This window comes from Argiope bruennichi, chromosome 6, assembly GCF_947563725.1.
Source record: "Argiope bruennichi chromosome 6, qqArgBrue1.1, whole genome shotgun sequence".
Lineage (NCBI taxonomy): Eukaryota > Metazoa > Arthropoda > Arachnida > Araneae > Araneidae > Argiope > Argiope bruennichi.
In genome coordinates this window covers 58,997,317-59,012,694 of record NC_079156.1, presented here as the reverse complement: position 1 = coordinate 59,012,694, position 15,378 = coordinate 58,997,317, and the positions used below count along the sequence as shown (strand labels likewise).

General features: G+C 29.1%; 1 protein-coding gene and 1 non-coding gene across 2 annotated transcripts in view; one reads left to right on the top strand and one right to left on the bottom strand.

The window, feature by feature from the left end:
- LOC129971749 (uncharacterized) overlaps window positions 1-14,693 on the bottom strand; it is a 41,593-nt gene extending 26,900 nt beyond the window's left edge. Inside the window, exons 1-3 of the mRNA XM_056085725.1 lie at window positions 14,361-14,693; window positions 3,735-3,856; window positions 2,301-2,407 (exon numbers count right to left, since the gene is read on the bottom strand). Coding sequence (XP_055941700.1) covers window positions 2,301-2,407; window positions 3,735-3,856; window positions 14,361-14,611 — 480 coding nt within the window. The 5' untranslated portion in view covers window positions 14,612-14,693. The remainder of the gene's footprint in view (window positions 1-2,300; window positions 2,408-3,734; window positions 3,857-14,360) is intronic.
- On the top strand, window positions 8,812-8,883 carry Trnaw-cca (transfer RNA tryptophan (anticodon CCA)). Its single transcript has one exon. It is a non-coding gene; the product is annotated as a tRNA-Trp (tRNA).
- Window positions 14,694-15,378: the final 685 nt, after the last annotated feature.

The following is a 15,378-nucleotide window of genomic DNA, read 5'->3' as shown; positions in this document are numbered from 1 at the left end:
ACTGTTTAATTTTCTCTACTTTAATGAAAGCCCTGTGCTTGTTGAGTATCCTACAAATTGTGTATCTATTGAAAAGTGCTACGAAAAGTAATGAAGACAATCCTGTGAATAATATAGCTGATAATGAAGAGATTATTGAAAAATTCTCAAGAAAAGAAATGCTAATCTCATTTGAGGTAATATGAATGCAGTTATTTTTTTAAAAAATGTTGCCGTTAATGTTTTATAATCTATATAAATTTGCGAAAATTTTTATTATAAAAATGTGTTTCTAATTATAAACTTATAAAAACAAATCTTTTGCGTACTTTATATTATATGTTAAACTCAAAAAAATAGATAAGTGAATGTTATTTTTGATTCTTTCACTTTTTTATTATTTATTTTATAGATTCCAAGTTAGCAATTTTTTTCTTAATGAAATTTTTAAGTCGAATACTCAGACTTCATTAAATAGAGATAGGACTGCATTTTTATTTTTAATAAGTATGTAAAAGCTTTACATATATAGTGTGGCTTTATCTCCTCATAATAATCCTTTTCATCATTTCATGCTATTACGATTTTTATTTTAACCTCCAGAGTTTGGATTCAAAACTGTTTTCTGTTTTAATTGTATTAATCAAAGTACAATTTTAAATAAATTTAATTTCAAGAAGTTTTTAAACTGCTGCTTTCTATTCATTACACTATAATTTTAATTATTTTCAGTCTTGAAACTTGAAATTAATCCTTTTCTCAAACTCTCAATTAGATGGCGCCACTAGTGCAAAATTTAATACAGAATTTCCTGGTATTTCATCAGGAGGCGAAAACAAAATTTTCTATTGGGGGGAAATTCCATTTTTATAAGCTCGAACATATATATGAGAATTATGAAATGCAATTCTAAAATGCACATATATATATATATATATATATATATATATATATATATATATATATATATATATATATATATATATATATATATATATATATATATATATATATATATATATATATATATATATATATATATATATATATATATATATATATATAATATATTCTAAAATGTGTGTCAGTGGGATAACTGCATGTAATTGAAAAAAAAATATTTAAAAAAATTTGTAACTTATTTTATTTTGTAATTAAAAAGTTAAAATATGACAAATGGTTACATTATGAATTAAATAATATCCCAGTGACCCAAATGGCATTATAGCAATTTTGGATTAATCATGTGAAGCTTATAAATGGAAATAAAAATGTTTATCCAAATGGTTGCAAGATTAATTATAGAGTTAAATTAAGTAACAAAAATAATTTTTATCATTGTGCTAAAAAGTAGAATTCTTTTCACTTCATTTTTCCCCCTTTATTCTGAAATTCATCATAATGAATATTGCAAAATTTATGAATCAATTATTACTTCGTGTCATAAGAATAAAATTTAAATTTAAACACATCTGTAAATAATCAATGATTCTGGAAGTAATAAATTAGTGTTTTATCACACGTGAAGAATTAAGAAATGAATTTAAATTTAATTAAAAAATAAATGTTACATTTAAAATAATGCATTTAGAAAACATTGTAGTTAACTTATATATTATACAAAAATATCTATAATTCTTTTATTATAATAAAAGGCTTATAAAGGGTGCCCCAAAATTATCGCAAGATTTGAATTTGACGCCATTTGTGCATTAAAGTGTTGGAAACCGTATTAATTTTTTAAAAAAACATTCGATAGTTGAGAGTTTAGGGTTATTAAAAATGGAACGTTACACGATGGAACAATGTATTTTCACTGTTGAACGCTATATCAAAAATAATGAAAGTTTGAGAATTTCCCCCTTAGATCATGTGATTTAACACCATTGAATTTCTTTTTATGGGATTATTTGAAATCAAAAGTCTGTGCCATTTATGCATCAATGAAATTCAGCCACATATATGCAAAATGGTCATGGGAAATTTCGACATAAGAGTGCGTATGTGCCAACAAAACCTTGGAAGTTATTGGCCTTATGTTTATTCCATACATAATCTGGCCTGTGTACTTTATGATTCAATAAAAATATAACAATTTAAAGGAAAAAAACTGTGTTTTTTATTTAATTCAAATCTTACGAAACAGGTTGTTCTATCGTGTAACGCTCCATTTTTACTAAACCATCAGCTGTCAAATGCTTTTTTTTTAATAGGGTTGCCAAAACTTTACTACACAAATGGTGGCAAATTCAAATCTTTCATTAATTTTGGGACATCCCTCAGATTCATTTTGGAAGTGAACTATGTTCAAGAAATCTTACCATTATAAGTTCTTCCCAATGATCTCTTCCTAAGCCTAAATCTCTGGAAATTGACAGACAATACCTCCTTTGCTCGATCCATTTTTCACCATTCTCTGATATAAATCCTGAAAGAATAAAAAAATATATTATTTCGAAACGATATTAACTAAATTTTAGCCTTTTATTGAAAAATCAAAGAATTACCGTTTCAATCCATAAATTAATTTTTGTAGTTTTCTGCTAGAAGATTTTTGCTTTCTTTTGATAAAATTATTACCAATTAAATGTCGCTGCATATTTAATATGAATTCAATCATATATAATTAGTTTATGTACCCCAAATTTCCGTACATTTTATTATTTTAAAGTAGATCTATCCATGCCTGAATTTAGGTTCAACAATTAGAAGGTGTCCTGAAATAGAATGACAATTTTTAAAAAATGAGTAACAAGAAAGCGGTTAAGATTTTTAAAAAATAATTCTTGCAGCAAATTCATACGACAACGCATAAGTTTTCCCTTCCACAGTTTTTGATTTTAGTTCAAAAAGTTGTCAATAGATGACGCTGTAGACATTATACATGTAAATAAAGAAATAATTGAAAATCGCATCACAATTTTTCGACATCTTTTAATAAAAGGAAATTGCAGTATAATAGTTTCGAAAGGTCTACCATCAGTCGTAATCACATGTCGTAATCGGAGGACGAAATCGGTATTCATTTTCTGGGAAGTGGCCAATGGGAATATCTCCACGTGCGTTACTGTTCAGAGTTATACGTCACCGCATCCTTCAAGTGTCCCCAAAGAAAGAAGTCGAAACAGTACTCCTTCTAAGGCTGCGCATTTTGATGATTTGCTTGCGAGAAGAACGACGAAAGAGACTTACAGCGCCATCTATGGTCAATTTTTGGACTGAAACCAAAAACTGTGGAAGGAAATATTTGTGCCCTCTCACATGAATTAGCTGCCAGATTTTTTTTTTTTTAACCTTAACCGTTTTCTGTTATGCATATTTGGAAATTGTCAGTCTGTTTCAGGACACCCTGTATACAGAAATTGAAAAATTGCGAATAAAATCGATGAAAAATTAAGCAAACTTATAAAGTGTTATAAGGAAAAGATTATACTTTATAAACAATCTTATAAAGCATTATAAAGGAAAGCTTATACTTTATAAACAAGCTTATAAAATATAAATATACTTATAATGTAATTTAATTAATTAGTTTAATAATATATAAACTAATATAACATAGTTCCCATAAATTAATTTTTCCCGTTTTCCTGTTAAAAGTATTATGGATTTCTTTTGTCAACACTAGGAAGACAAATTATAAAAAATAAAAAATGAATTTTTTAGTATCAAAAATATAATATTTGAAACTTTAGCATAAAACATTAAGTTTTATGTATTCAAACTGAGAGGGGAAAAAACAAAGAACTACTAACCAATATCACCTAGATGGCTGAAAAGATCAGGAGCTCTGTCCAAAGCAGCAGGATTGCACAAAATTTCCTTCACCGAATTGTAGTCATTCAGGATAACAGTATATTTTGGCCCCATGTAAACACTACAAAAATAATAACATATTTTCAATAAGTGATTAAAAAATAAAAATTTAGAAAGTCCTAAAAAATAAACAATTTCACACACACATACATACGCGCGCCTGTTTGTCTGTTAGGTAATAACTATTGGCAATGTATTGCATTAAAAAAATAAAAAAATCATTCATGAGTAAATAAAAAAATATTCCAATCATTATTTTATCAAATATTTGACTTTGAGATTTTCTCTTATTGTTTAAAATTGAAAAAGATTCGGTACATTTTCTGCGGGGTTTGCATGAGGAATAAAAAGTGAATTGATAGTACCGCTTAAGTACTATAAATCACTTTCTAATTACGAAATTAGGTTTTCAATTTCGTTATGATGTCATGGGGCTGAGCACTACGAAAAAGGTTTATATACACAATAAAAACAGGTGTAAGATTAAAATGGCTTAAATGACTATCATAATTTGAGGCTCCAAAATACTACGGTGAGGTATTCATAGATGAAGTCTTGTATAACTGATTTCATTGAAATGAAATGCAACCAACATTCCAACGCTATAGAGGCTAGTTAATTATAATCAATATTTTTATTTATGTATAACTGCTCACCTTGAAAAATGCTTTAAACTAGACGGCTGAAATTCAGTCTAAAGAATTACGATCAAATTTGTAAACATATATCAAATTTGAATGAAATTCAATCACTGAAAATCAGGTTGTTTAGCTGTTCGAGTACAAGGAAACTCGATAACTACAAAATGCTTTAGCTGTTTGAGTACAAGAGAACCGATAACTACAAAATGCTTTAGCTGTTTGAGTACAAGAGAACTCGATAACTACAAAATGCTTTAGCTGTTTGAGTACAAGAGAACCGATAACTACAAAATGCTTTAGCTGTTTGAGTACAAGAGAACTCGATAACTACAAAATGCTTTAGCTGTTTGAGTACAAGAGAACCGATAACTACAAAATGCTTTAGCTGTTTGAGTACAAGAGAACTCGATAACTACAAAATGCTTTAGCTGTTTGAGTACAAGAGAACTCGATAACTACAAAATGCTTTAGCTGTTTGAGTACAAGAGAACCGATAACTACAAAATGCTTTAGCTGTTTGAGTACAAGAGAACTCGATAACTACAAAATGCAAAGAGCAAGGTAAATAAAATTTGATACACAGCTTTAACATCTAAAATAGGCTATATATCAAATTTTGTATAAAATCTGTTTGACAGTTGAGAGTCAGTCGATTTATACTTTTGCATACAAGTAAATGCAAAACTCAAAAGTTCAATGATTTAAATCTATGAAATGTAGTATATCTAACTTCTATAATTGTAGTTTCCTGTCAATTTATTGTCCGGCAATAGCGAGCCAAAAAAATTTCGCTATAGATGCAGTAAAACGGTTAGATTTTCGATCTATATTTCTTACTTATCATTCATTAATGCCGTATAAGATGTTCGAGGCCTTCTCCAAAGTCCTTAGTTACATACGGAAGAAAAAGGATAAGACCTTTATTGGAAAGTATGTAAGAAAGTTTTCTGAGATCATTCTCGCTGATTTTGAACCAATTTGTACATAAAAAGCAAGCGCACACCCTTTCTTTTATATATGTGCTGGCATTTTGCAGGCCAGACTGTTCCACCAAGAGCTTCCAAATTCGATCCAGATATGTTGTTGCTTCGTATGGCACTTGCCATGGACAAGCCCGCTGTTACGAAGACAGCGATTTAAACCGGTGGGGGAGCGTCTATTGTTTTTATAGTAGCGCCAACTAGGGCCAAGAGTACGACTTTGCTACTCTCGCATCACTCATTCGCTTGCACAACCCCTTTTTACAGGAGGGTACATTCACACATCTTACAGATAGAACAACAACCATGCCCAAACTGGAACTCGAACTCAGGACTGCCTGCTCACAGGGAAGACGTTCTACCCCTATGCCAGGATGCCGGCGATCCAGATAGACTTTGAAGAGTTGGAATGTGCACCTCAGAGAGTTTTATTTTAATCTTAATTAATTAAACATAATCTAGATTTAGATGGGGTTTTTTTTGTAATAACTTCCGAAAACATTTCTCCAGAAAACTGATTTTTACACCGTTTTAAAGTCCAAAAAAATTTAATTAGGTTAGCTTAGTTGCTGTAAAACTCTTTAGTATAGATTTAATTAACTTTTTGGCATTTTGAATAAACGCTGCTTTTCCACAATTAAATTTTTTATTATTTTTTTTATTTGAAACGATTTTGTTTTGTAACTATTTTTGTAGCTTTTGTGATTTAATTAAATTCATTTGTAAATGTATATAATGTCTTTTTAATTTAAATTTTGTCTTTTGCAGAATTTTCAACGAGCCGGTTACCTATTGTTACAATTATTCATAAAAATTGTTATTAAAAATCTGTTTAAAATAATTCATTACTAGTTCTTATATTCGAGAACATTATGTCATTTTATGGATAGATTTAACAGAGAGGGGAATAGCGTTTACAAATGAAATAGTCTTCAAATTTTCAAAGACACCATTTAATTTTTTCTACATAATTTAAAGGAAGAGATTATACATAATAAAAACGAGGCTGTGATTATTTAAATTTAGAAAATGACAATTTTAATGCCAGTACGTGACCTTATTTTGATACAAGTAATAATTGCATTCAACAAGAAATTGCAGCGAAAAGTAAAGTAATGGATTTTCTTACTTAAATAATATCGAACTTGTTGGGATGCTTTCAGGAGACTTACTAAAGCTCATTCAATGTCAATCAATTCTGCTTATAGAAACGCGCATCCATTAAAAGAGCGTACTTCGTAATGATTATACTATTATGCGTTTGTAATATTGCGTCTTAGTCAGTATCATGGTAAGGAAGAGAATTTTCAGAATGTCTCCATCACATTCAGGAAAGATGCCGAGTCAATGATCCACGGCCTTAGAGATGAATTTGATAACAAAAATGGACACAGAATATTCGAGAATCTTGGCAATATCTTCATTGACACTCGAGTTGCAGCATTTGTTCTAGAAGCGTTTGCTCTGTCATATTAGCTATAAAAAGCTGAGAGACAAAGCTGAAAGTCAATAATTACCTTTAAATTAATTATCTTTATATAGATACAAATACGTGCATCTTTTGCCTCAACTTCAATGTAATCAACAATTTGAGTTAACGCAATAATTATGTTACCTCACAATAATGAAAAACTACTTTATTCGCATTAATTAACCTCGAATCTATTATATTCACTTGCTAAAATCTTTTTTATCTTAAGATGGTGCAAATGTCCCTCTATATAAAGCCTTTTCTTAAAATCAATCAGATTCTTAACTACTGTGAGCAAATTTATTCTGGAATGTGGAAAATATCTATACAAATTATACACAGTTAGAAGCATTACAAAATCTTGTGAAATCTTTTTTTTTTTTTTTCCGATAAATAAGAAAAATTGAACATGGTGGCCATTGGTTGCGTGTTAACATTCTCTCCGTTACTTTTATTCCAAAAATTATTTTTTTATTCATATGCCATTAGCTAAAATTATCAGACACATTATTTCCAATAGTTTTTATTATTAGTTATAATGGCTTATTGCTACATTAATTATAAAGGTTTTTGAACATGTTTGAGATGTTTTATTAATTAGTTATAATTTATTATATAATTTATAATATAATGACTTAGATAGTTGAGTCGATTTATTTGCATTAATTGAGAGTGATTGGCGCAGCAAGATGCTTTAAATTTTATATCTAAATAGAAACAAAAAATAAATGAAATTACATTTATTAAAAATTCCAATTTATTGTTTCATCAATCTATTCCTACTGTTAAAAAATTATTTTTAATTAAGAAAAAAAACTTTAAATTAACTTTTTTAACTAAGAAAAAGAGCTTGTATTTATACATTATTAATTTTCAAGCAAAGATAGCATTTAAAATTTCAAAATAAAACTTGGAAAACAACTGGATTCGTAGAAAGGCATTTCCAGAACCAACCAGAATCTTATCTTATCTCTAGTTTGTGCAACAATAGAAAATTTGCTTTAAAATGTTCTTGCCAAGAACATGGAATTAAAAATTGCTATGACAACAAGCGCATGATTTTTTATCAACTGATGCATTTCATCGCATTTAAAAATTTCATCAAATTACCAAAATAAAATATAAATGCGCGATTTGAAGTCATGCTTCTCTAAATTTAAAAATTTAAAAAGAATCTTTACATTCCCTTGTATTTCATAAAAATTATGAATTATGCTCTTTCTGCCTGAATGCACACTAATTGCTATAGAAAGAAACTGAAATTAAAAGACAAAATTATACATTAATTCCTATTATGCCGTTGCACATTGTTTCAATATAAAAATATAGCATATCGAAATCACCGTCATATAAAGTCTTGTATGCAAAAATAAACATTTGGAAATCTTAGAATGAAATTTTAAAAAAATGAGACTATGGGAAAGAAATAAAACAGAATATTTCTTGTCATGAAAGGAAATATCTGTTACTGATATTCAAAAAAAATTATCTGCTTAACTATCAGTGAATTAACATTAAAAAATAGTTCTTTCCATTCCGGAAACACTTCCATAAGTAATTGAAAATTCCGGAATGAAACAATTCTATGAAATCAGAGTAATATATATATATATATTTAGAATTGAAGTGAAGATGATTTTTTTTTAAGTTTTAAGTAAGAAATTTAGAATGTGTTTTAGAATAGAAAGAATTTTTAAATTAGTATTTAGCGTATAAAAATTTTTTCAAAACATTTCTTTGATTTATTGTGCATTTTTTTTTTTTTTTTTTTTTTTTGTATTTATGTATGATCTTTCTACATCAAAAAAGTTTTAATTTTAAAAAATCATGCATTGAAGATTTAAGCAAATTTTTCTATTCAATAATAATAATGCATTTCTACATTATAAGCTCACTTGTGTATCTATTAGAACTCTGTTTAAGTGGCTCGGTGGCGCAACGGTAGCGCGTCTGACTCCAGATCAGAAGGTTGCGTGTTCAAATCACGTCCGGGTCATGAGTGCCTTTTTTTGCATCTTAAATTGAATTCAATCGAACTAATTATCATAACACATAAAATTTATAAATTCTGTTCATCTATTTAAGTTAGAATGAGTCGCTCCTAGATAAATTTTGTGTCTCTCTCTTTCGATGCTAAAGGTCTTATAGCTTCAAATTACTGAATGCAAATTGGTGCTTTTAATAATGATTACACATTCAGTTATTCCGACTTTATATGCTATTTCGTATAGGAAATCGCTAGTTGTATTTTATAGTGCAACCGCAGCTTGTCTGCTTCCTAATTAGAAAACTTATGTTCGAATCTTGTCGGAATCTGCTTTTTCCCTTTATTTCAGTTTTAGTTTCAATTGATTGTGCTGTCCTATGGTTCGTATAATTTCCAACAGTATCATGAAAATATAAATCACAGGAACAAATATAAATACATATATTATATTATTTATATATTACATAAATAATATAAATTAAATATAATTAATATAAATTTATCAGAACTTAGAATATACTTCAGGCTTAAAAATATATAAAACAATTTGGAAAATTTAACTATAAAAATGCGTAACTCAGTAATTGACAGATTCTAGAGAAATAATGCAATTATAAAGCTATATACAACACCAAAATAACAATTTCTATATTAAAAATTGAAGCCAAATTTTTATCATGGAAAGTTCAATCAATTTTTATATATATATATATATATATATATATATATATATATATGATATTCAAAAGTGAAAAGATAAATAGAAAAATAAAGTAATAAACCTAAAACCATAATTATAAAATTAAAATATGATAAAAATATTTAAAAAAAACATGCTAAATGCATAATTAATGCCTTTTAGAATACTTTTCTTTTCAAAGGCCGATTTTGATTGATAGAAAAATATTTCTAGGTATTTTTCGATTACCTTTTTTTTCTCAAAAATAATGCAAATTTCGATCAGAATTTTTAATCTACTAAACCCTTCTATTTAATACGTGCTTAAGCAGAATTCCGAAAATTCCACATATTTTTTTAAAAGAATAAAAAATCTATATATTTTTTAATTTTGCACTTAAAAAAATATTTGTAGTCTAATTCAACTATCATAATACTTGATAACTCATTTTATAGGTATTCGCAATAATTACAACTTTTTGAGTTAGATTTGAGTTAATATTTATATCAGATTTATAGATGTTTTTTGTTGTTGTTTGTTTGTTTTTCAACTAAACGCCAGTTTTTCAACTTCCACACCTCCCTCTTATCAAAAACATATCCGAATGCAAACATAGAGGCATATTTTGGATAGATAACTTACAACTTAAACCATCAAAAATTGATGTTTATGCGTCTAGTCTACGTTAAGATACAATTCGACTGGACAATGTTCTTAAATGTGCAGAAAAAATTTCAGTATATCCAAAACCAGCATTCTTGGGCTGTATTTTTCCATCTTATGTTATAGTAGTTTTATATTTCAAATATCACTGTAATCATTCGGAACGATTTCTTTTATTTTTATTCTGTACATGGCACGTCTGTATATGCTACGTCCGACGTCTTCTTGTCAATTCTGCAGTCACAATTTGATAACTTTCCAGAATAATAGTACCAATAAAGTAGAAAACATCAAATGAAATTGTGAATTTTGATTATTGGAATAGTCGAATAAACTGCCATTTTTATATATTTAATTTTTTAAGTTTTAAGTTGTTATGATTTAGGAGTTTTCATGTGAAAAACTATATTATATCTCTGTGTTTCTGTTTTTGGCTTGAGTAAACGCGTACTTAACAAATATTATTCCAATACAGATTTTGACCTAATATATTTTTATAGTATGTAACAAGTCTGTTTGCATACTTTTGCATTTTATTACGTTGGGATGGTAAAAATCTGCCAGAAGACTCCAATATTCTATGTATAAAAATAAGTTCAATGAAAAGAATTCATATATCTCTTAAATGCTTTTTTCTCACAACAATGAATCCCATCCTAGTTTTATAGGTTAGTTGCTCATGACGTTTACGCTGAGTATTTTACTATGCGATATATATAATGCTGAAACTTTATCTACAACAGATAAATTACAGTATATAATCAACCTTAATAAATTTTTTTCATGTTGATATTCGATAGTCATTCAACATGTTAAAAACAATGCAAAAAAAAAAAAAAAAAAAAAAAAAGGCTCGAGCTATGCGATGATTTTGCCAAATGTACTATGAAAAAAATTCGAAACAATTAGGAAAGACAATTGAAAAAAAAAAAACTGTCTAAAAAATCATGACATATTGTAAGGTCTGTGTTGTTTCAACCTTTCTTTGTTTGCAGTGTTTCAATATAAAATGTTGTAATATATGCGAACAATAGGCCTATATTTTATGTGTTTCATATCACATTAATTTCTTCATAACATTGTAGCAACTATGGTAATAATGACAAATTTATAAGTATTGATGTCTGTTCAAATTATGCATTTCTAGAAATCTTGTAGCATCTTTCAACGGTGGTTCCACGGCGCTACAGCCAAATCGAGTGCCGGGCACCAATGACCCCCTCCCCCTGACTTTCAACATGTTGATACCGGATTTATCATTGAATCATATAGTTTCTTCCTTTAATATTTCATAGTTTTTACCAAAATATAGAACTACACATCCAAATATGAAATTATATGCTATTATAGAAATAATTTCTATCGTTGTTGTTGTTTCTTATGGCACTTGCCACGGGCAAGCCCGCTGTTCGAAGACAGCCGGTTTAAATCTGAAGGGGAGTCTCTTGTTCCTATAGTAGCGGCAACGGTATCGGAACATTTGCGCTCGGTAAATCATTCCCTACCCCTGTTGCTGTCATAGGTTTACTGGGATTTGGACCTTTGGCAAGAAAACTTGGCGCGGGTGAAGGTTTTTAGTTTTCCATAGCTACAAACCCCTCTCGTGATGTACAAAGACAGTGACCTCTTCAGAGAGTAAGGGAAAGTTTTATTGGTTAATCGTTTTATTGGGGGTGGTTGATGGGTCAGTTGACCGCACAGTTTGGCGTACATTGTAAAATCGCCAAATCTTACATGCAAAGATAAAGTTTATAATGTGGTAGTCTTTCTTGACACTTGAGCGGAAAGGGGGAAATTTATCGAGCGCAAGTGACATAGAAGCGGGTACATTCACACATCTCATAGATAGAACAATGGAAGAACAACCATGTCCAAGCCCGGACTCGAGCCCAGGGCGCGCAGATCATGGGGAAGACGAGCTACATCCATGCCAGGACGCCCCCAGTTTTATTGTTCCATCCGATAGAGTCATACAAGTACAAGAAACGCAAGTAGAAGTATAAGATAATATAAGAAATTGAGATATTAAATAGGATGTCTGCATTTTTGGAAATCGAGTAATTCATTATAAATTATTTTTCTATCATCTGTTTTAACTAAAGTTCTTCTAATGAAATTATTATATTACTTTACTCCTTCTTTAATATTGAAAACATTTGTTGCAATCGGCTAATATTTAAGCTCCATCAGTAGAAATTGACTTGTATGCCTTTCTAATATTTAAAAAATCAAACTTTGGCTTTCAAAAGGTTTTTTTTAAACTTTCACATGAGGTTTTTTTTAAACTTTTGAAAGTATCCATAAACTTAACCTCACCGTCATGTAACATGATAGTTTCAGATAAATTCATGATAGATTCTATAAATTACCTTTATTTAAAGTTTCACACCACACGTCGCTGTTGAATATCAGATTCATTTTTCTCGCAAATTCAAAATTTTTCCATATTCAATACTTAATTAAAAATATGTACTACTCATAAATAAACTTAAGTCAAAGTTAATTCAAAATAATCAAGTCAAAAACAAAACAAAAATAATAATGTCATATAACAAAATAAATTATGCCTAGATCAAAAAAAAATCTGTATCTAAATAATATTTAAGTGTTTAAATATTGCATTAAAATAGTCTTTAAATTTAATAAATACGGCTAACGAAATATATAAATATACATTTATAAAGCGGAAATACTTTTTAATGCCAATTCTAAAATGTTACTTTCAGCAATAGCAAGATATCGTATTTATCTCATCTTAAAAAATTATCTTCAACCACAAATTTCAAAAGAGAAAAAGATAATCAAACTGGTTTCGAAAATAAAATTTCGAAAGAAAAGAAAAAGAGCTGAAATATCATCAACAATGAAATTTTGAAAGAGATAAAAAGAAGAAATGAATTTTGTAAATTTGGGAGAAACGCAGAGATAAACATGGAGACAATGTCTCTCAAATTATTTGCGGAAATTTGAGCATGCGGATAATATGCGCATGATAAATTAATTTTTTCCATCAATTGGTAAAGTTTATGAATTTCATGACAGGATTTCAGATGATTTAATGATTAATGAAACAAACATTTTATGAAAATTTTTGGGACTTATTATACAATAGTAAAATATACGAAAATATTGTTGCGAAAAGCTTTGAAATTTATTATACAATGACAAAATATTCATAAACATCGTTTCTAAAGTTCGTTTCAATACGTGCAATGGTTTGACGTAAGTATCTGCTACAAAATTTGGATTGAATATATATAAATTTGTTTACAATTTTGTTCACAAGGTACATAATTCTTTTCTCATTTGAATTAACAAGCGGAAGTGGTCTTCCCATAACTTTCTCGCCTACTTTCTAATTAACTTGTCATACCAAAGAACGCCTTACATGGCATTGGTGTACAAAATTTACGAAATATTAACTTTTGGCGTGAATTGGTCATTTTTATTGAATCTATCATGTCATCCCTGGCGAGTTATTTGGCGATTAATCCCTGGCATGCGTTAATAATATCTACAAATAGAATTCGTGTTTAAGACACGTTTTTCTCAACCGATTGAAGCAAAATTTTAACACAAAAGTTGTCACAAATTTCCGTACCAAATTTGATATATTTAAGTCATTGCATTTATGAATTATCATTTTCTTGGATTTGTCTCAAAATGCTTACACTATAGAAGCCAAATGTGTGCACCAAATTTTATCCATCTAGCTCTCTTCGTTTTGTAATTATCGCGTTAACTTATATTCGAACAACCGGACAGACGGACTTCCTCTGAACAGATTTTACTCAAAATTTGATAGGAATCTGCAAATTTGATGTAAAGACCGTATACCAAATTTCAACCGTCTAGCTTAAAGCGTTTTTGAGTTGTCTTTTTCCCAGACAGACGGAAATTTTCTTTAAAAAATTTGAACTCGGAGAAGTTTTAAACGTGAAGATTCGTCAAAATCCTGATAAATTGTTGGCAATTACTATACTTTCTCTATACTACGTATACGAGGAAGTAAAAATATCTGAGATCTTAAAGTAAAGCTAAATACTCATACAAAATATCTGAAAGAGAAGAAAAGCATCTGCAATTTTAACATGAATGTGTACCACCTTTTTTGAAAAACGTCAAGAAATCCTACTTTTCTTACCTGATAACATCTCCGTACTTTTTTCTCAAGTTCCAGAAAGTTTTGTGGGGCTCTTTACCCATGAAAGGTAAGTAACCAACAATAGGCAGTCCGGCTGGTCCTGGAGGTGAGTTTTTGTGCAAACCATACCATTTTGCAATTCCATGAATCAGCATGAAAAGGGAGCAGCAAACAATTGCGAGCAATAAGCCACCAGTCGTAAAACTTATATCCCCAGGAATCAAAAATTTATAAATTGCTTCCAGATCCATTCTTTCTTCCGTTCCAGGGCTAGTAACCTTAAACTATTGCCGTTCGTTTCAGAACCCGTGTAAATCGAAATTGCGTTTTAGTTTTGTAAGGAGTAATCCTTAATCTAACTGAAGATATAACTAATCACACTGATATCAACTTCCGATAGCAGATGGCCATATATAGAACAACTCGTCATACCACAAACTTTATCGCTACGCTACACATTCAAACATAGGACCTGCTTCCAATTGGACATGAAATCCTACTTAATTGTATATTATGCATTGTATTACATGCTTTGAAGGAACAGTCGTGGAGTTCTTTAAAGATTTTTATTCTTCATAATTTCTAGGAAACTATCCAAGAGAACGTGGGAAAGTATTCTGAGCATATATAGTTCAGAAAGAAATTTGAATTTTCGTTCCATGGGGAAAATAGTACTCCACGCAACACACAAATAAATTTTATTGGATGCCTGAGTTTGCTTGATTAGAAACATTATTGAGTAAAGTGATTATTTGAAATTAATTGTTAGAGAGTGTGTGTGCATGCATGTGCTTGTGCGTATGTGTGTGTGCGTACGTGTTTGTGTGTGTGCACGCGCTCATTACTAAAAAACTATTTTATTATTCAATCTAGTGTTAAATCCTTTACTCTGAAACTATCGAAATAATATAATTTCGATTTATTTTTAATCAAAATTTTTAAAAAAAATCTTTAATAAATAAATTCCTACTTATCTTTAATTTTCCTACTATCGATATCTATAGAACCAGCTGTCGGT